Source organism: Podarcis vaucheri, assembly GCF_965113315.1.
Source record: "Podarcis vaucheri genome assembly, chromosome: 1".
NCBI lineage: Eukaryota > Metazoa > Chordata > Lepidosauria > Squamata > Lacertidae > Podarcis > Podarcis vaucheri.
In genome coordinates this window covers 31,104,260-31,125,645 of record NC_138759.1, presented here as the reverse complement: position 1 = coordinate 31,125,645, position 21,386 = coordinate 31,104,260, and the positions used below count along the sequence as shown (strand labels likewise).

At 44.6% G+C, this 21,386-nt stretch overlaps 1 protein-coding gene and 1 long non-coding RNA gene across 5 annotated transcripts in view; one reads left to right on the top strand and one right to left on the bottom strand.

Annotated features, from left to right (window-relative positions):
• The first annotated feature begins 4,095 nt into the window (after nucleotides 1-4,095).
• TMEM63C (transmembrane protein 63C) overlaps nucleotides 4,096-21,386 on the top strand; it is a 35,170-nt gene continuing 17,879 nt past the window's right edge. For 2 of the 4 annotated variants that reach the window (XM_082232696.1, XM_082232695.1), the window contains exons 1-12: nucleotides 4,096-4,180; nucleotides 5,365-5,604; nucleotides 9,061-9,140; nucleotides 10,545-10,577; nucleotides 13,031-13,118; nucleotides 14,178-14,215; nucleotides 14,523-14,665; nucleotides 14,938-14,989; nucleotides 16,161-16,269; nucleotides 17,032-17,105; nucleotides 17,734-17,814; nucleotides 19,322-19,442. In XM_082232696.1, the coding sequence (XP_082088822.1) occupies nucleotides 5,410-5,604; nucleotides 9,061-9,140; nucleotides 10,545-10,577; nucleotides 13,031-13,118; nucleotides 14,178-14,215; nucleotides 14,523-14,665; nucleotides 14,938-14,989; nucleotides 16,161-16,269; nucleotides 17,032-17,105; nucleotides 17,734-17,814; nucleotides 19,322-19,442 (1,014 nt within the window). In that variant the 5' untranslated portion in view covers nucleotides 4,096-4,180; nucleotides 5,365-5,409. The remainder of the gene's footprint in view (nucleotides 4,181-5,364; nucleotides 5,605-9,060; nucleotides 9,141-10,544; nucleotides 10,578-13,030; nucleotides 13,119-14,177; nucleotides 14,216-14,522; nucleotides 14,666-14,937; nucleotides 14,990-16,160; nucleotides 16,270-17,031; nucleotides 17,106-17,733; nucleotides 17,815-19,321; nucleotides 19,443-21,386) is intronic. The other 2 variants (XM_082232698.1, XM_082232697.1) reach the window with 1 other exon arrangement.
• LOC309538894 lies at nucleotides 17,760-20,612 on the bottom strand. Its single transcript, XR_014222470.1, has 3 exons — nucleotides 20,224-20,612; nucleotides 19,699-19,872; nucleotides 17,760-17,867 (listed from the first exon to the last, which is right to left on the bottom strand). It is a non-coding gene; the product is annotated as an uncharacterized lncRNA (long non-coding RNA).

The window sequence follows — 21,386 nt, the reverse complement described above, 5'->3', positions numbered from 1 at the left end:
GAAATGTCTGTGCGTGTTATGGAGGGAATGCCTACGGGTGGCATGACTACGGATTTTCCTCCTCTAAAAACTACGTGCGTGCTATGGTCGGGTGCGTGTTATAGAGCGAAAAATACGGTAATTTTTGCAATTGTACACTGGTTACATGCACCAGAGTCTTGCTGATTTGTCGTACTGCTTGAATCTAAACACAGCACTTGGGAAATAAGCTGTACTGTTTGTACTTAGAATTGGGACGCTAAGCGTGCGTAAAATTTGGCACAGGTTAGTAGGCGGCCAGTATCTCATGACATCTGTCATGCTATTTAGGAAATGCTTCTTTAACAGTTTCCAGGTACAGTGGATGCTTGGGTTGCGAACATGATCCATGCAGGATGCACATTCGCAACCCGCAGCGTTCGCAACCCGCAGCGGCGCATCTGCGCATGCGCGGGTTGCAATTCGGCACTTTTGTGCATACGCAAAGCGAGATTTAGCACTTCTGCGCATGCGTGACTGCCGAAACCCGTAAATAACCCATTCTGGTACTTCCAAGATTCGGTGGTCCGTAACCCGAAAAAACGCAGCCTGAAGCGGCTGTAACCTGAGGTGTGGCTGTATAAGGAAGTTGGCCTTTCTGGTGTTGGTGATTTGCTTTATTGTAGTGTCTGAAACAGAACAGCTATGCAGTGCAAAGTGACTTTGGCCACATTCGCACAATACATTCAAAGCACTATGATGCCACTTTAAACAGTCATGGCTTCTGGGAGCTGTAGCTTATTAAGGGTGATGAGAGTTGTTAGGAGAACTCTTAATTCCCCACCCCGCCCCAGCTACAGTTTCCAGAGTAGTTTAACAGTCAATCCCTCATATTAAGGAACTCTGGAAATCATAGCTCTGGGAGGGGAATAAAATCTCCTAACAACTCTCACCACCCTTAAACTACAGCTCCCAGAACTGTTTGGGGGAAGCCATGCCTGTTTAAGGTGGTACCATAGTCCTTTATGGTGTGAATGTGACCTACTGTTTATCAGTTCATGTGAGAACTGGAAGGAGGGAATAAAAGGCAGGACCTTGAGAAAATCCAATGGAAAAGAATTATAAATGGAAACTGTTGAGAGGAATCTTTGAGCCTGGCACAGTAGTGTGTTGTTCCCCTTGTGAGTGTCTGTGCACTTAACATTTTGGATGATTTCCCCAGTACTGATGGAGCTCTTCTGTTTGCATTGTTGAGGTAACCAAGGTTTTAGTTTAGGAAAAACTGAGCCAGAGGGATGCCTCTGCATTTGTTTTGTGAGAAGGGACGTAGGAGACAGATTGCTGTGAAACAGACTGGATATTGCAGGGAAGCAAGATTGGTATTCGGTAATATTGTTTGGCTGACTGAAGAAAGAAGGTCAGTGCTTGTGGAATCCCCTCCAAGAACTTCAGAGCACAGATGGAGAACTGCATATTTGCACATTCCCCCCAGACTCTCATTTGAGCTAACTAGGAGTGCAGAGCTCCCAAGAAATGAGATTACATTCTTAAAAATCTCTCATTAACATAATTAGCAAGTGTCACCAACCCTGGTAGATCTGACAGGAAGGCTCAGTGGGAGTTCAAGGGAAGACAAAGAAAAGGAATATTGATGATGTGGCAAAGCTGTGTCTGCTTCAGCAGGAAGAGGCAGGAGTCCTGATATCCTGGACGAAAAAGATAAGAGACATCCCAACTCTTGTTTTCTACTCCATGCCTATGAGCATTTGGTTTTGATCAGATCTGTAAAGCAGGGAGAACGGGATGCACCTAAAATCAGAATAGAGGCTGCTGTGTGCACCCCCTTTATTTTTCTACACAAAGATGCTTCTATGTGTGAAAATTATTAGTGCTTCTTAATGTGTGAAGGTCCCACATACTTGTATAGGGAAAGTATAATTGGCTGCAGTTTCCCAGCATGTGTACATCACATGTAAACATTGTGAAACCTCAAGTGTTGAGGCTGCTGAAGAGGCCAGAGCCCATGTTGGCTGAGAGTCCTGGAAGACCTGCTCTCTGCCTTGCAGGCCTTTTCCCACCTGGCCTGGGAGGTCAGGGCCCGGACTGACTCCAACTGCAAAAGCTGAAGCTGCTGAACAGACAGTTGGGCTGGGGTGTTATTTGTCAGTTTAGGGGGGTTGTTACTGTCAAGTTTTGTATCTTTATTTTAGATCTTTCCATTTACAGTGGTGCCTCGCAAGACGAAAAGAATCTGTTCTGTGATTCTCTTCGTCTAGCGGTTTTTTCGTCTTGCGAAGCAAGCCCATTGACGGATTAGCGCTATTAGCGGCTTATCGGCTTATCGGATCAGCTGATAAGCGGCTTAGCGGCTTAGAAAAAGGGAGGGAAAAGGGGGGGAACCGCAGGAACTCGCAAGACATTTTCGTCTTGCGAAGCATGCCCATAGGAGATTCGTTTTGCGAAGCACCTCCAAAACGGAAAACTCTTTCGTCTAGCAAGTTTTCCGTCTTGCGAGGCATTCGTCTTGCGGGGCACCACTGTATGTGGAAATTGTGCAGTGTGGTTGTGTCTTTTTTAATGTTTTATTTATTGTTGGGTTGCTTTTGTTGTAGTTATGTATTTTTTCATGTTGCAAGCCATCTTGAGCATGGTTTGATCTGAGGAAAAGTAGCATAAAAATAAAATTATATATGTATGTAAACATATTTGAGCCAATTGGCCATTACTTCTCGGCCTAACATGCTTCATAGGATTATTGTGATGGTAACACCCATGGAAGAAGCTGTGGAGGGTGCTTTCTTGCACAGGAAAGCTATAAACTGTGGAAACAGCCTGAATGCTGACCCTAAAAAGCCTTCTCTGTGCCAGGGAAAAATAAACTCAAAGCTGCAGGTTCCTAGGAGTCTCTCTGGTCCAGACGCTCTCTCTGTAAGAGGGTCACTCTTGTTAACAAAAGGGGAATGAATCATGCAGCAATTGGCAGTGCCAGATGGCGACTTCCCTGCTGTTTACATAAAGAGGGGAGGAGAGAGAAGGCAGGCACAGGCAGAAAGGAGCTGCACACTCAGACAGAGGGCAGATTTCACTATGACTCTGCTGCCATTTTGAAAGACAAAAGAGACTTATTTCCACTGCCCATTTGAAGGGGGGAGTTGGCATCCCTCTGTCTTAGGAGACAATGGAGGAGTGCGCCTTTGGGGGTGAAGTCAAACTGTTGGAAGCGCCTGCTGTGGCTTATAGAGACCGATAAGGGAGAGACATGTTTTGTTGCAGGTGGGGCAGATGAAGGTGCCTGATTGTGCTGCTGCAGATGCACCGTGGCGTTTCTTCTCTCTGTGTTCCTCCCATCAGTCATTCCTCCTCTGGTCACTGCTATGGATACACAACCTGACTACCTGTCGAAAGAGGGAGACTGTGGCCACACCTTCACACCATACAGTTAAAGCACTATGATACCACTTTAAACATGGCTTTCCTCAAAGAATCCTGGGATCTGTAATTTAAGGGTGCTAAGAGTTGTTAGGAGATCCCTGTTCCCCGCTCAGAGCTACAGTTCTCAGAGTAGCTGAACATTAATTTCCAAATTAGAGTGCTTTATACATACTTATTGTTTTATTTCATTTAGTTATATTTTTTATTTTTAAAAAAATATGCCGGCTTTTTTTTTTAACTTTTGAGAGTTATTTGTATTTTTAATAATTATTTTATATTGTTTCATGTAAATCAGAAGTTTTTGTTGATTAAGGAGTATGTAAATCGTGTGCATGCTTGCCACTTTAAAAAAGCTTATCACATGCAGCATGCAACGAGTTTAGTGGAACGAATTTGCTGTGTTTGTTCTACCTCACTGCCAACCATGTCCTGTTTAGGTTGATCATTAGAAACAAAGGAAGTTGGCAGGTGAAAACAAATGCTTACAGGCCTGAGCAATTCAGTGGCTGCCAATTCAGCTGGATGTAAGAAGATCTAAGCAAGACACTCCTGCCTCTCAAAACAGATGTTTGTTTTGCAAGGGTTGGCGGGGTGTGGCAAGACACGTTTCACTGGATTATTACAAAGAATGATGCAAAGAATACCTGAGGGCCTGTACAGCCCAAGTCACTTAAGTTTCCAAAACTTACTGTTTGTTTTTGTTTTGCTCAGACGGACTCCACCGCAGTGGTGATGATGGCTGATCCTGGTGTCTGGAACAGAGTCTAAATCTGGGAATGACTCTTCTCAGGTACGAATAAAAAAGAAACCACAAGTGTAAAGAGGATAGAGGATAGGTTCCTAAGTCCTTGTCGTAGAGCACAAGGCAGAGCTGCACTCAGATCCTGCCTGTGAGCTTCCCACAGGCATTGAGTTGCCATGGAGGACAGGAGGCGGGACTAGATGGGCCTTTGGCCTGATCCAGCAAGGAGGGCTCTGCTTAAGTGAGTTCACTGCAACTGCTGCTTTGCCTCCTCCCCAGCATTGGGACCATTTAAGAGCTGGTGGAAAACAAATACAAGAATTGCTTTGCTGGTTCAGGCTGAGGTCTATGTAATCCAGCAGCCTATTGTTCATTGTTCTTGGTGATTTCAGAGTGAACAGGGCTGTACCCATGTCTTAACAGTTGAACTCAAAATCCCATCCTCCCTGACCATTGGCTGGGCTGGCTGGAGATGATGGGAGTTAGAGTACATCAAAGTCCAGAGGGTCATAGGTTAGCCACCCCTGTTTTAACAGATGGGAGACAAGCCACAGACCAAGTAGTTAGTGCAGTTTCACCCATATTTCCAAATTACACCAACACTTTGCTTCTCCATGGACTTTCTGCCATGCTTCACTAAACTATGGTTTGGCTTATCTTGTCATCCAAACCTGAGCTCGTGCTTTAGCTCTTCTGGACAAACCAGAAGCTGTAAACTATAGGACAAACCTTGCTTACAGCTTTTAGTTAGTCTGGAAATAGCTAAATCACAAGCCCAGATTCAGATGACACACTGCGCCAAATTGTGGCTTAGCACAGTGCAGCAATGGACCGACCACAGTGCAGAGTAGCTGCACTCTCCTCTACCAGGAACTGCACAGTTGCACATGTTTGCTAAACTATGGTTTGGTATAGCATGGTATGCAAACCAAGCCAGTATCTCTTTGGTTAGACGTTTCCTGGCGGATTGCTGGATCATATTGCTTATTAGTTCAAGGACTGTATTGCATTTGAGTTTTTAAAATGATGTTATTTGCATATGTTATCTGTATTTGTATACTGAGTTTGCTGCATATCTTAAAGTCCATGATCTTTTACTGTTTTTAAAGTCTTTGGCTCCTTATTGTAAACCCCTTCAAGATATTTTATGTATTGTAAGCAGCATGTAAGCTTACTAAATAAATAGAGCTTTTAAAGTCTCCTTCAACCCTGCCCCTCCTAACTTTACCCAGGTATTTTGCAGAGTAAAGCTCTCTAAGAGACCACCAGTTTCATAGATGGACAGGATGTACAGAACTGATCCTCTGGCAGGAAACTGGAGCTCCATCTCCCTGGATGACTCCATATTCCTGGATGCCCAAAACAACAGCACAGAGCAGTGCTTCAACGCCCATTCCCGCAGCTCTGTCCTGCAAGGGCTGCCGTTCGGCGGTGTACCCACGGTGCTTGCCCTCAACTTCATCATCTGGTTGGTGAGTGAAGACGGGAGGTCTTTAATATCTCATTATTAACCATGCGTTATTCGGGATCCACATTGCTTCACATTCAGCTGGGAATGGGTTGGCTTCATCATTATTAGATGAGCTTTTTGCTCCTGTTTCAACTCTTCCCAGTATCTATACGTACATACTATCTGTATATACTATCCACAGTGGCTATAATTTGCCTTGGGGTACGCAGGTGGCACTGTGGTCTAAACCACTGAGCCTATTGGGCTTGCCAATCAGAAGGTCAGCGGTTCGCATCCCCGCAACAGGGTGAGCTCCCATTGCTCTGTCCCAGCTCCTGCCAACCTATCATTTTGAAAGCACACCAGTGCAAGTAGATAAATGGGTACTGCTGCGGCCGGAAGGTAAACGGTGTTTCCATGTGCTCTGGTTTCCATCATGGTGTTCCATCGCGCCAGAAGCAGTTTAGGCATGCCAGCCACATGACCTGGAAAGCTGGTATGGACAAACACCAGTTCCCTCCGCCTGATAGTGAGATGAACGCCACAACCCCATAGTCGCCTTTGACTGGACTTAACCGTCCAGGGGTCGTTTACCTCTTTACCTTTTTATAATTTGCCTCCATTGTCAGAGTCAATATGCCTCTGACTACCAGTTTCTGGAAACAGTAGCTGTTGCTCTCATGTTCTGCTCCCTGGTTTCCCACAGGCACCTGGTTGGCCACTGTGAGAAGAGGATGCTGGACTTGATGGGCTGTTGGCCTGATCCAGCAGGCTCTTTCTTACGTTCTTGTTTCCAAAAATACAAATCACTGTCTTGTTTCCAAAAAGGGAAGCGGTTAGAACACTAAAAATGTTCCACACTGATATTAGCTTACCTTAAAAAGTCATATGCAGATATTTCTCCATCCTGAGTTTGCCATGTTATCAGTGCTGCTATATGTAGAATAAGCTATGGTTTTCCCAGTAGTGATGTATGGAAGTGAGAGCTGGACCACAAAGAAGGCTGATCGCCGAAGAATTGATGCTTTTGAATTATGGTGCTGGAGGAGACTCCTGAGAGTCCCATGGACTGCAAGAAGATCAAACCTCTCCATTCTTAAGGAAATCAGCCCTGAGTGCTCACTGGAAGGACAGATCCTGAAGCTGAGGCTCCAGTACTTTAGCCACCTCATGAGAGGAGAAGACTCCCTGGAAAAGACCCTGATGTTGGGGAAGATTGAGGGCACAAGGAGAAGGGGACGACAGAGGACGAGATGGTTGGACAGTGTTCTCGAAGCTACAAACATGAGTCTGACCACTGCGGGAGGCAGTGGAAGACAGGAGTGCCTGTCGTGCTCTAGTCCATGGGGTCACGAAGAGTCGGACACGACTAAACAACAACAACATATGTAGAATAACACTTGATGACACTGCTGTACACAGTTCATGTTATTCTGCTTCTAAAGAAGGTTGCTTCTTCCTGATAAAGCCTAGGGTGGAGCTTCATGTTACAACATAAAACAGAACCCCCAGCCCCGAGTTAGCCTTATACCACTAACGTTGTGTGGTGGTGGGAGACTTGCTGGGGAAACTGCAAGTTGGGTAGGAAATGTTTAGTCCCTCCTCCATATTTTTCGCCTTTTCCAAGTCCAGGAGTCAACTTAAAAGGGAAATTTGTCTTGAGTGTTTGTGTGCTTTGCAAGGGAAGACCAGCAGGCATGATAAAGGTTAAACACTCCCTCTTCCTTCCTGGCCATTCATTCTCCCATCTCACTTTCACAGTATCTCAGCAAATGCAGGTTTGGGCATGAATTTTTGTTTAGCTAACATCTTGTGCTGCCCTTTAACAAAATACCAAAATGTGTGAAAGCAGAAGTGTTCAGCAAGACAAATGGTGGTGGTGGTGGTGGGGACCACCCCCTCCCACCACAGAAACATGGACCTAATATGTGTGGAATATAGCACTTATGGAACACTTAACTCGCCATGGGAGGTGATAAGAGGAATCACAAAGAAAGATGGGTTTGACTCTGTAGGGTTTGGATTTATATCGTTGATTAAAAATAGTACAGTAACTTCCCCTCAGTCTCAGTCGTAGCAGCAACTATTGAGAAATTATCTTAACACTTAAGACTGAAGTATACCCCGTGGATGTGAGCTGAATTTGTAATGGAAAAGATTTTCCAAGTTTGTTTTGATGCCATGCGGATGACTGCATACAAGGTTTATTATTATTATTATTATTATTATTATTATTATTATTAATTGAATTTCTTGGTTGCTTTATCTTGCGACAACCCAAAGCGACTTACAACCAAACAAACAAAAAATCTGCACATAGATACATTAAAAACAAGAGGAAAAAGAAATATATTTTTCCTCTTGTTTTTTAACATCTCGCCCTTTTCTAAAAGGCCACATATACAGTGGTACCTTGGGTTAAGAACTTAATTCTTTCTGGAGGTCTGTTCTTAACCTGAAACTGTTCTTAACCTGAAGACCACTTTAGCTAATGGGGCCTCCTGCTGCCGCTGCGCTGCTGCTGCACGATTTCTGTTCCCACCCTGAAGCAAAGTTCTTAACCCAAGGTAATATTTCTGGGTTAGCAGAGTCTGTAACCTGAAGCGTGTGTATCCTGAAGCATATGTAACCTGAGGTACCACTGTAGTTAAACACCAAAGGCCTGGTTTTGCCTGGTGCCTAAAGATACGTAATGAAGGAACCAGGTGAGCCTCCCTGGGGCGAGCCACCAAGACCTGTTCTTATGTTGTGTTATTTTAAAAAATTCTTTATTTATTTTAAGATTCAAAAGGATGGTTGACATTGTTTTGAAACAAATGGTTGGCGCCTCATGTTGCAACTTTGATTTGGCTACTCTTATTTCTGTTTTGAGCTTTGTAAATTATGAACAGCAAGAAAGTTCTGGACCTTTCATAGAGCAGGCACACGAAGAAGCGTTGCTGGGTCTGGGTTGGTTCATATGAGGAGAGGCTGTCCCTGAAGTACAGTGGTGCCTCGCAAGACGAAAAGAATCCGTTCTGTGATTCTCTTCGTCTAGCGGTTTTTTCGTCTTGCGAAGCAAGCCCATTGACGGATTAGCGCTATTAGCAGCTTTTAGCGGCTTATCTGCTGATCGGATCAGCTGATAAGCGGCTTAGCGGCTTAGAAAAAGGGGGGAGGGGAAAAAAACCCGCAGGAACTCGCAAGACATTTTCTTCTTGCAAAGCAAGCCCATAGGAGATTCGTTTTGCGAAGCACCTCCAAAACGGAAAACTCTTTCGTCTAGCGAGTTTTCCGACTTGCGAGGCATTCGTCTTGCGGGGCACCACTGTATTGTAATCCTGAACCATTTAAGGCTTTATAGGTTAAAAAAGAAAACCAGGCTTCTGTCACGATGTGAGGCCATAGATAAAGGGGAAGGACACTTCTTAAGGGTGGGTTCCTCTCAGTCCCATGAAGAGGGTCCCCTAAGCTGTTGCTTTTCTGTCTCCTACTCCAGTTCCTCCTCCTGGTCTTCTCCTGCCTTCGGAAAGCAGCTTGGGACTATGGGCGCCTGGCCTTGCTTATGGACAATGACAGGTAAGAATGCAGCTTTCCTAAAAGGATGGAGAAGGTGAGGGCCTGAGAGAATAATAGGAGAGCAGTTTTCTGTTACCCAAAATAAGAGCCCCATGTAATGCTGACTGGTGCTGCTGGGCTGGCAACAAGGGCAGCGGCCAGCAGCAGCCCCAAGATGGGATCCCAATGGGCAAAGATGTCCTAGAATCCGCATGGCTGAGGGAGTGTAAGAATGATTGAAGGGGTCCCTCCGGTGCCTGCTGTACAACATGCATGGAACCCGGATCAAGTCAGCTTCCTTACCAAGGAAACAAAGTTTTCTAGTGCACATGAGCATGTGTTCACTGCTCTGACGGCAGAAACCTCAGAATGCAGCACAGCAGGAGGAATTCAGCAACACGCTATTTTGATATTTTGAAATGTTTGCCAGACAGAATGGTCTCCCCTTCACTCTCCCCGCTCACTGTTTGGGGGGAGTGTGGTTCTGCCAACCCTCCAGCGTGGATTTGGGGGAGGTGTGGGGAGAGCAGAGGGGAGAAAGCCCTGTTGCACTAGCAGAAACCCTTGTGCTGGCATCTACTTGTGCACCAGGTTTGTTGAATCCAGCCAATTGAGATAGATAGATAGATAGATAGATGATAGATAGATAGATAGATAGATAGATAGATAGATAGAGTATTTTTCACTCCATAAGACGCACCTAGTTTTTAGAGGGGGGATGCAAGAAAAAAAAATTCTTTGAAGGGAGCGCTGAGCAGAGCCTGGGATGCATACAGGCTCTGCTCAGCGCTCCCTTTCACGAGCCGCGAGGAGTGTGCGTGCGGCGCTTGCAGGCTTTTCCCCAATGGGCTGCCCTTCTCCCTCCTCTGGGAAAAGCCCCCAAGAGAAAAGCCCCCCAAGAAAAGCCCCCCAACACACACTCAGCTCAGCTTGGCTCGGCTTTTGGGGGCTTTTCCAGGAGGTGGGGGAAGGGACAGAGGGGCTAAGCCAGAAGCTAGAACAGCAAGAGGGAGCGCTGCGCAGCGATCCCTCTCACTGTTCTGGCTTCTGGTATAGCCACATAGCCTGCATTCGCTCCATAAGATGCACACACATTTCCCCTTACTTTTTAGGAGGGGAAAAATACGTCTTGTAGAGCGAAAAATACGGTAGATAGATATAGTATTTTTGTTACCTGTATTTTCTTGTGTTAAGTGCAGTGCTTTGACATTTTATGTTTGTTGAGCAGAATAAACAAAAGGATGTTCTAGCTACATCCATTGTGTTTTAGAACTCTTGCCTATCGCCTTTGATAACGTTGCTTGAAGCAGTTTAGAAGAACTGTGTGAATCCGAAGTAGTAGCGGTTGTTGTTGTTTATTATTATTGGATCTAATAATTGTTATGATTTCTCTCCTACCACCCCTCCCTCTTTTTTTTAAATCAGCCGTTTTCCTCCAAGCACATGGAACTCCTATGAGTAATGATATGATGGTGACAATGGGACTGAAACATTGGGAAGATAGGAATTCTTGTGAAAGAAAGGAATCCCCACTTCTTTTAAAGGAGAGCTTGGTCTAGCCCCCACAAGGGGCAGACGACTTTCCCAAAATTACCTCACTTTCTCACCTGAATTTCTCACAGTGAAAAGGAACAATGTTGTGTTTCCCTGACTGTACTTGGGGCTCCCTATCCTTGAGGGAACCTTTTAAAAAATCCATTGGAGGCAGTGGGGATCTTATTTTTCTTGTACAAATGACCTGAACCTATACAGGTGAAAGATAATTCCAATAAATGTGTTAACAGGTTTCAGATCAGATGAGTTTGCCCTTCCTTCATTGAGCTGGATTAGGACTTATTCCTACTCAGAGTAAACCCATTGACTTCAATGGACTTAAATTTTATGTTCCAGTGAGCTTTGAGTAGGACTAAGCCTCACTCCAACCTAGTGGTGTTTTTTTTTAAAAAATAGAAAATTGAAATGGACCCACCTAATCTTCACCTTATAGTAGCTTTCCTTTCCTTCACAAGACATTCCCTGTAGGGATTATACTCAAATGGCATGGAATAGCTTCTCGTCACGCTCTTCTAGAAAGTTCTCCTGATCCTTACTCTCTGGGATGTTGGCTATCTGGTGATGGTGGGATTGTTTGGTTATGTTTTTGTTCCCAATCAGGAGGTGAAAAAAATTACTTCTGGTCCATTTACACGTGTGGGGCACGGGAAACGGTCAAAGTCAACATCTGACACTTTCAATTTTGTTTTTTACAATATCACACTAATGTTGTGGTTCCTGATTTTAGTTGATTTCAAGTACTATCCTTCATTCTAAAATGACACACTTCCATTGTACGCAGTGGGCATCCTTATTTCAGACATCACAGTTCTGAAATAACCATTGTTGAAATTCTGATCCAGGATTCCTGTTCTAATGTCACTTGAGATTATTTCTGCTGCATCTTCATCTAAAGGGTCTGTCACTTTCCACTGGTAGTTTGATTTGGCTCTGGGTGTCATTTATCCCTTCCCTTCATTATAGTGCTCCTTTCCTAGATAGTAATAGCAAAGAAGCTGAGGTAAGTTTTTGTTCAAATAAGATTTCCCCCCTATTGTTCATGAACTTTGGATCTTCAACCATAGTCCTGGGAAAGAGTGGTTGTTGATATGGATCCCGGCCTGCATGCAAAGTGCACATTGGAAGTGGGTGGGAGTCAAAATTCACAGTCTTAAAGAACCCCCACCATTCTGGTTTGCCAGGAAAATCACTGAGCAGAACTCAGTGCCGTGCTGGTTATATGTGTTCATTTAGAGTGCTAAGTAGGTTGAGCAGCAGCAGCAGGAGGAAGCAAAGTCCTGCTATATCCTCCACAAACTTCTGCCCTTGCCCAATTTCCTTTTCACAGGGAATTTTCTTTCCTCGTTCCAGTACTGGAAACATTGGCTCTGAGCTGGATTAGTGAGGTCTTATCTGTGATGATGTAACAGATTCAATGATGTCATTTTCCTGGAGCAGAGGCAGGAACTGTGCAGCCATCCATAACCACTATAACCTCTAATAGTGAAAAGGAAATGGAGGAAAATGCTTGGTCTCTCTTTGGTAGCAGAATCCAGGCTGAATTCAGGTGCTGGAGAATTGAAGGGCATAGAACATCTGCTTTGCACCAAGAGGGTCTCTGATAGCCTTGAGCTTCTAGCTGCTCAAAAAGGGCCTGGTACATTGGCGTGATAAATATTGTCAAATATTTATCAATTATTGTCAAAAGGATCAAGTTGGTGGTCTGACAGCTAAAGAAGTCCATGGCTTTTGCAGAATCCCAAACTCATACAAACACATTTTTTCTGTTCTACCTACACGGACCTCTCCCTTGCCCCACACTCTTTGAACTTAGGAGTCTCTTTTGGTAGGAGCAAGCAGGGTTGGAGCAATGGAACACGTTCTAATAGTTTAATTGACGGATTCCATGCAGTCAAGAGTATGTGGCATATGTGGATATGTACAGTCACAATGCATTTCATTTAAGATGTTGCTGCTATTGGCTACCAGGAAGCCTCCTTCCCCTTCAAGTCAGTACACAACAATACTTGTGAAACTGAAACCGCTTCATTCATTGGAGAAGAAGGGACACTTGACCCCTACTGGCTTTCTGGAGCTTTAACATAATCATGGAGTGCTGTTGGTGCAGCTTAAAAATGCCCACCCCCTTTGCCTTTCTCTCTCACCCTTCCTCTTGCGGTCCTCTCTGCTTTCCTGGGTTGTGGGGTGAAGACACTTAAAAGTTGGTCTGAATTGAATAATGTTTTTCTTTCTCCTCTTTTCTTTTTCTTCTTCCCCAACTCTCATTCATACTGACCTCCTCTCTTCTCCTTTGCTCCCTCTGTGCTTCTCCCAACCACATGCTCTTTCTTTCTTCCTCTCTTGCTGGATACATGAAGCCTCACATCGCTCTTCTATGGGGAGCAAAGTGAAAAGGAGAAATCCCCATCAGAGACCAGCCCACTGGACGCTGACAACAAAGATGTGGTAAGCTTAAGTGGGGAAAGTAGGATGGAGTCTCATTCTGCTGAAAGGAGCTTCTGTCACTGTATGTAAATTGGGTCAACCAGACATTCAAGAAAGGGTGGGGGGAGTAGAGATGACTAATGTTTTCAGAGTGAATAGTGCTTTTCTGGAAACCCGCCAATTACGCTATGATATTATTCATCATAAGGCAGACAAATAGGAGGTGATGCTTGGTAGCCTAATGATCTTCATGAATTGCTTTCACTATTTCTAATCCTGCCGTTTTCTGAAAAACTGTTCATCTGATTATATTGTTCTTATCTGGAACGTAACAGTGAAACATTGGCTCCCAGTACGTTTTCGAGCACAATTCAAAGTGCTGCTGCTGACCTTTAAAGCCCTAAACGGCCTCGGTCCTGTATACCTGAAGGAGCGTCTCCACACCCATCGTTCTGCCTGGACCCTGAGGTCCAGCTCTGAGGGCCTTCTGGTGGTTCCCTCACTGTGAGAAGTGAGGTTACAGGGAACCAGGCAGAGGGTCTTCTCGGTAGTGGCCCCGCCCTGTGGAATGCCCTGCCACCAGATGTCAATGAAATAAACCATCTGACTTTTAGAAGACATCTGAAGGCAGCCCTGTTTAGGGAAGCTTTAATGTTTGATGTTTTATTGTGTTTTTAATATTCTGTTGAGAGCCGCCCAGAGTGACTGGGGAAACCCAGCCAGATGGGTGGGGTATAAATAACAAATAATACTAATTATTATTTATTTATTAAGAGCCAAGCTGCGTCAGACAAATGGTCCATCTCTCCAAGTCTTTGACAGTGACTAGTACTGTATTGGGTTTTTCTGTGAAAATGCACAGGGAAAGCAAAGGGCACTTACTTGTGTGTTCTTTCCCTTAATGTTTATCTAGGATCATGCTCAGTTACATTGATCTGCACCATATAATTCCAACACAGTTTCAAATGCAGACATAGCCCTAATTTTTTGGAGATTGGTAGGAACATCAATAGATCAGCGGTTCTTGCCTAATTGATATCAGTCAACTAGCTCATTCTGTTTCTCCAACTTCCATTCTAGGGATTCTGTTCCTGGCTCCTGTCAGTCTACCAGATGAAGTGAGTACATGCTACTTTTGGGTGGTGACGATTACATGTCTTATTCCAACTTTTTATGTAATTAAATCCTAACACCGTTGCCGTTTTTCGTCAGCCATTTTACTCCGCTAGATGTGTGGACACGAATCCCTATCAAACGTGGTTGTAAAGCCACTGCTTAGTCGTCCATTTTGCATTGGACCTGAGAATGTGATGATCTCTGTTGTTTTGATGTTTTCTTTCTCTCAAGAAAGGAAAGGAGGGGAAACAGATGGGATTTTGTGGCTCTGTGGCTGACATGCCTTCATCTCTCTCTCTCTCTCTCAAGGGATGAGGAAATCCAAAGCAAGTGTGGAATCGATGCCACTACCTACCTCTCCTTCCAGCGGCATGTCTTGGTGCTGCTTCTGATCATCTGCGTGCTCTCAGTGGCTGTGGTCCTCCCTGTCAACTTCTCTGGGGATCTCTTGGGTACGTAGACTGCGCCAGGGCAGGGCACAGAAACCCCCCCAGTTGCTCTCCCACAATGTAATTAGTGGAGTGTGGCGACAGAGCTGCATTTGGACCCCAGGCCTGAGGGACCCTTTTCACCATCCTTGTACTAAGAGCCCCCAAATGCTGCTGTTTGCATAATGTTGGAGGCATGGCTGTGGAAATGAGGGGATTTCTTTAAAGGCACCTCTTGTGAAAGTGCCCTCTGGTGTCTGTGACAACTCATATATCTCTCTCTCTCCCTCTCTCAGGGAAGCATCCAGCTAATTTTGGCCGAACCACAATTGCGAATGTCCCCAAAGAGTACGTGATTTCTTTTCCTCAGAGTTCTGTTGTTTTTGCTGCTTGTAGTGATGACCGTTGGGAACAAATGAGGACCATTTACACACCAAGAGTCCTTCATCAGCATGTCCTGGATCCATTTTTCTTGACATTATAATCCCTGTGTGTGTATGCATGTGGTAAGGTGGCCGCTGTGGTCTAAACCACTGAGCCTTTTGGGCTTGCCGATTGTAAAGTCGGCAGTTCGAATCCACGCAGCAGGGTGAGCTCCCGTTGCTCCCGCTTGATGGCGGTGAGTTCCCATTGCTCTGTCCCTGCTTCTGCCAAACTAGCAGTTCAAAAGCACACCAGTGCAAGTAGATAAATAGGTACTGCTGTGGCAGGAAGGTAAACAGTGTTTCCATGCGCTCTGGCACTCATCACAGTGTTCCGTTGCACCAGAAGCGGTTTAGTCATGCTGGCCACATGACCCGGAAAGTTGTCTGTGGACAAACGCCGGCTCCCTCGGCCTGAAAGCGGAGTTGAGCGCCACACCCCATAATTGAATTTGACTGGACTTAACCATCCAGGGGTCATTTACCTTTACCTTATGCGTGTGTACCCATGTATGTACCTGGTCTGTGCAGTTGGTATGAGCAATAAGTTTTTGGTGGAAGCCACAAACAGGAAATGTTTTTATCCTCCACAGCAAAGCAAATATGGGGGGCAGGGGGAGAAGGGAATAATATCAAATCTGCCAGGGTTGGTCACTGGCTGCAAGAATTCTTTTGAACATTGCTACAACCTCATGGCAACAAATTCAGGGTCAGTTTTTACGCACTGTGCCGTTTTCTACCTTCTCGTCTACTGCTGGTCTTTGACCTGTTCCCCATATTTCCATCCCCAGCATGCATGACTCAATGCGTAGAGAAAAAAGATCCAGGAACTAAGGTTCTACTTGGTTCCTTCATTTACAGCTATTGGGAAGCTTTTTGTGTGTGTAAAAACGCAGGGGTAATTTGGGGTACTTCTGGGCTAGCCCTCTCTCCATGAAACTGTGATATTGTTATGTGAGGGTGGAACTTGTTGCCTACATCCCATAATGAGGGATTCTAGGTGTTCCTCAGGAAACAGTTGCGGCTTCCTTATCTTCTGGCCAAGATCCCTTGTATTTCCTGTTTGGAAAAAATGTATTTCCTTTTGTCTCCTGTAGTGACCGTCTCCTGTGGCTGCACAGCATCTTTGCCCTCCTCTATTTCATCATCACCGTGCTCTGCATGGCTCATCACTCCATCCAACTTGAATACAAGGAGAATGAGAAGGTAAGAAATACAGTGGCCCCATTCATGCCTTCCCCTTCTGCCCTTCCAGAGAAACTCTGGGAAATGAGGTGTTTTCATTGTCCTTTACTAAGGGAGATCCTTGGGTCCAAAGCTGGTTTCAAGAAGTTCACATTGGTATGGTTAGACTGTTGGTTTTTGCTCTGGAAGGAGGTGGGTTAAAATCCCAAGCCAGCTGTAAACTAATTAACTAGGTGGCCTTTCGCAAATTGCTCAGAAAACCAATGAGGCAAGCGTCTTATGTAGGAAAGACTCCTATATAAACAGTAATTTTTTACATCTTTAATTAATGTTATGAATTAGCTGCAAGTGGGAAGGTTAATTTAATTCAAAAGAGAGAACGGATCCCAGTATGTTTCAGTCAGGTCACCATCCACTGTTGGGGAATTTTGGAGTCTGGTGCCTGTGTCCTTAATGAGAGCTGTGGACCAAAAATGAGAACTCCCTCTTGGGTTCCTTTTATTTTAATTTTCATGCCATCCCATAACAGAATTATTTGGGTGGGCTACAGTAAGTATAAAAAAATACAAAAGAAAGAAACCCATAAAATAAAGCAGCATAAATATGTGTTTAACAGCTTACCACTTTGCATAGTCTCTTAATGCCTTGGCAAAATTTCAGAATTAAGCTTTATCTGTCCAGAATTCTGGATACCCTGCTTATTTGCAGGAGGGGGGTAGTCTGGTCCTGTTGCTCTCGGGTGTCTCCTTTTTTCAGGGACTTTCTCCCTTTCTTCTCCCTAAGGTGGCCCGGACCCTGATGGTTACCAGGATTCCCAAAGATATTATGGATCCCTCCCTTGTCATCAAACATTTCCAGTAAGTGCAACTATAAGTTGATACCCATGCCTCTAAACACATCCCTCCCTCTTCCCCTTTCTTCTCTAGCTAGTAATAGTCAGTTGCAGATAGGTAGCCGTGTTGGTCTGCCATAGTCAAAATAAAAAAACTCCTTCCAGTAGCACCTTAAAGACCAACTAAGTTAGTTCTTGGTATGAGCTTTCGTGTGCATGCACACTTCTTCAGATACTTCTTCAGATATCTGAAGAAGTGTGCATGCACACGAAAGCTCATACCAAGAACTAACTTAGTTGGTCTTTAAGGTGCTACTGGAAGGAATTTTTTTATTAGTAATAGTCACTCACTGAAGGTGGATGGGAGACTGCCTGGGTACCACTTGTACAACACCTTGGGTCCCAAGATGGGTGAAATATGGGATATTAATATACAAAAATAAAATAAATACATTCATAAGGTAATGTCCCATTTTTAACCAATCACTGCTACAACAGCTTTCTAAAGACGTATTCTGTATTTCATGGCACCAGCCCAGTCTCTGTTCCCTTGTGACGCCAGGGATGGGATGGGCAGGACTGATCAAGCTCCATCACTTCCTTTTCGCGGGTGAGCATGTTCCTTAAAGATCTTGATTTTATCTTCTCAACAGTGAGGCTTACCCAAGCTGCACAGTGACTGGTGTCCAGTTCTGTTCTGATGTTCGCACACTGATGAAGTTGGATTCAGAGAGGTGGGTGTGTTGTTTTTCTGCTAAGGCCTGGATTTTTCTAAACTCCTTGGATTCTATTAAGCAGATATCCTGATATCAATTTTACAGTGCAGTAGCAAGCACCTTTCAGCAAGATTGTTCTCACCCAGCCTTGAGAATTGCTTCAGGCACTTTGCAAGACACAAGGGAGAAGCCTATGTCTGATCCTTTTAACATGACAAAGACTTGCATCTTGGCAATTATTTGCTGCATTTTATTTATTATTTTACTTAGAGCACTTAGGCTGCCTGAGTGGTGTACCTTTGATAAAAACAAGATGGTCTCTGCCATCAGGTTTACAATCGAAAAGGCACAGCACACGAGGGAAAAGGAACAGGGAAGAAAGGGGGGGGGAGCAAACTCACATGTCAGTTCTTAATGTTGAATAGTACTTACAATGACCAGTTGGAGTGCAAACAGTTAAAGGGCAGACCCATTTCTGGTCTGTGTCACTTAAACATACTGTTTTTAGCCATAATTCCATTCAGGCCTCACATTTAATCTGCAATTTAAAAAAAATTCATCTCAAGATATGTCTCTAAATACACTGCCTCAAATCACAACTTTTTACTCCGTGAATGAAAGGAGATTTGAGGTCATGACGGGGTTTCTTCTGTGAGTTCAGCTCTTCTTCCATGAATGGAGGCTCCCATTCACAGAGCCAAAGGATCCAGGCCACACACCTTGATACCTTGAAACCTATTTAAACAAGTATTTTGTCTGCATATTTAAATAAATACATAAATGCCAAGTGCTGTACCACAACGTTATTTCCATCACAGCTAAGGTTCTGAGAATGTAATTCTGTAGGGGTGGGAAACATTAGACCCAGAGGTTAAATGCGGCCTTCCAATCCTCTTTATCTGACCCTGAGAACTGCCCCCAGTCCACACTCCTCACTGGCCTGGTTGGAAAGTGTCCCTGAACTATTTCATGCCTCTTTTGCTTATCTGGATGGAGCATGTATGGGTGTGGAGACACTAGAATGCTGTACGAAGGCAGCGTTTACACCTATTTTTCTGCCCACTTTTGTCCCCACTCACCACTTCATGTGGCCCTCAGAAGGTTGCCTGGAAGGGAATGTGGCCCTTGCAATGAAAAAGGTCCCCCACCCCTGCTGTACGGAATCCGAAAGCCTCAAACTTAAGCAAAGCAACCGCAGTTGTGCATGCATGGAAATACACTTACCGTATTTTTCCATGTATAAGACGATATTTTACCCTTCAAAATGATGGGTAAAAATTGTGAGTTGTCTTATGGATAACAGTGGGTGGGTGGGCAATTGGTGGCAGCAGCCAGCAGGAGATTGTCAGAGGCAATTGGCCGTGTGATTGGCCTGCTCAACAACTTTGGGCAATTTCCCCCCCAAAAATAGGGGTTGTCTTATACATGGGGGCATGTTATACACGGAAAAATACGGCAATTCTGAACACAATGATTCAATGGGCAGCCTCGTTAACTTTCCACTCTGCTTCGTTTTGGCTGGCAGACGCAAGGCAATGAAGGGGAGGCTTTACTTCACCACCAAGGCTCAGAAGGAGGGGAAAATCATGATCAAGATCCACCCCTGCTCACGGATATTCTGTTGCCGTAGTTGCGGCTTTGAAGAGGTACAGAGTGAAATTCAGGGCTGGCACATGAAACTGACTGTCCATTACCCTGTTGCTTTGTTAGTCTGCTGGCTACCAAGCTAAGCTAGAGACTATTTCCATGTGAAGTTTGATTGAGTGGTTGCTTTTATACAGTGCTTTTAAAAAAAATGTTTAGGGGTGCTCTCATTTTGACTCAAGAAAATCTCCATTTTATAGTTCAGATTGGGGAAAATAAATACAGTAAATTGACAAAAGTACAAAGAACATGCATTACCTCATATTACTCAGCTGACAGTAAAACGCCACATTCCACATTGCTTCACATTTTAAACACTCACTTCCATCTGAGACTCAAGAAATGAGGCTGCCATCGGAGGTGGTAACAACGAAACTGACCAGTCACCGTGCTATTCAACGGAACTGATTATTCGCCGTGCTAGAGAAGAAACTATTTTTTTTAAAAAAAATAGTTTCTTCCATTAGATGCACAAAATATTTAGGGGTATGCGTACCCCTGCATCCCCCTAGAAAAAAAGCACTTCTTTTATATAACCACCTTTTCGCCAAGGCGCCCAAACATGGTTTGTAGTTTTAAAATATGAAAACAAATGCATGTTATAAAATGCAGAGTGACTGACAGAGTCATCTCAGGCCCCACAGGTGTCTCCAAGAGCTGATGGCAACAAGCTCCCTGGCTTGTGTTCCCTCGGTCCTGCCTTCCCTCAGGCTGCACAGGCCTTTCTTGAGCAGCCCAGGGAAGGTGGTGGGGGAAAGGCCTGCTCCAACAGTTCTCTCAGACCTCTTGATGGTTCTGTCAGGAGCTGATGGTTAGTGCTCCCTGGCCCAAGTCTCCTAGCTTCTGCCTTCCCTCGGGGCACACAGGTCTTTCTTAAGCAGCCTCAGGGAAATGTCACCCAGTGACAGGGGAGAAAAACTTGGAAATGGGAGGGTGTGTGTGTGTTTTTCTTGAGCACTTGCCTGTCCCCTGGACCCAGTTCATGACAGAGCTGAAATTGGTCTGCTACACAACTGGCCTTCACCTGGTGAATTGGGACCCACAATTTTGTTAAGCCCAAGTCAGAGATGGGCCACACCAGTGGCACTCTTTCCCCCATTCTGCATGCACATTTTGTAAATGTGTGAGGAGGCTTGTTTGTGTCTCTCTCCCTCTGGTTTTCAGAACATAGAGAAAGGGGATTGTCTGAGCACCGAGAGAAAGTTCAGTGAAGACAATAATTTATAGAGAAATGGATACATGAGGTTAAAAATGGGTCCAGCATTTCAAATTGGGACAGAAGCGGGGATCATTAGAATATCCATAGACAGTGTGTCTGAGGGAGAGAGATATAGAGAAAGGCACATGAGGTAGTGAAAATTAAAAATGGGCCCAATATTTCAGGCTGGGACTAAAGGCAGGGCTGAAACTGTTACAAACTGTTTCACGGTTCTACGTCATCTTGGAAGACATGCTTCAACTTGCACCATCTAGAGGCCTTCCTGGAATACTGTCTGGCAGCTGGCAGCTGTTATTCCAACTGAGACCATAGTCTCCTTGACATAGTTATTGCTGTTCTTTTTCAAGTAGTGTCTGCCTGAAAGGGCTGGAATGACGCAGTTAATCTCTCTCACTTGCATGCACACACCTTCCTGTGACAGCTGATTCACTCCAGTTGCAACTCCTGGGCTAGAATTTGGCAGCTGACGAATGTTTGCTTGGTACCAATTTTATTGCGGAGTCTGGCCTTGGACTTTTACTCCACCTCATTACAGCAAGTATAATCAGTTTACATTGGTGGTGGAAAATGCCTAGATTAAACCAGTATATATCATTCTTGCTGTCTCACAAAAAAAATAATTGTGCGGTAGTTGGCGTTTCAGGAAGCAGCAGCCTTTCAGAGAATGCGTGAAGACAGAAGATGATAACTTCATTCTGCATTTACTCTCACAGGCATTTCAAAGCAG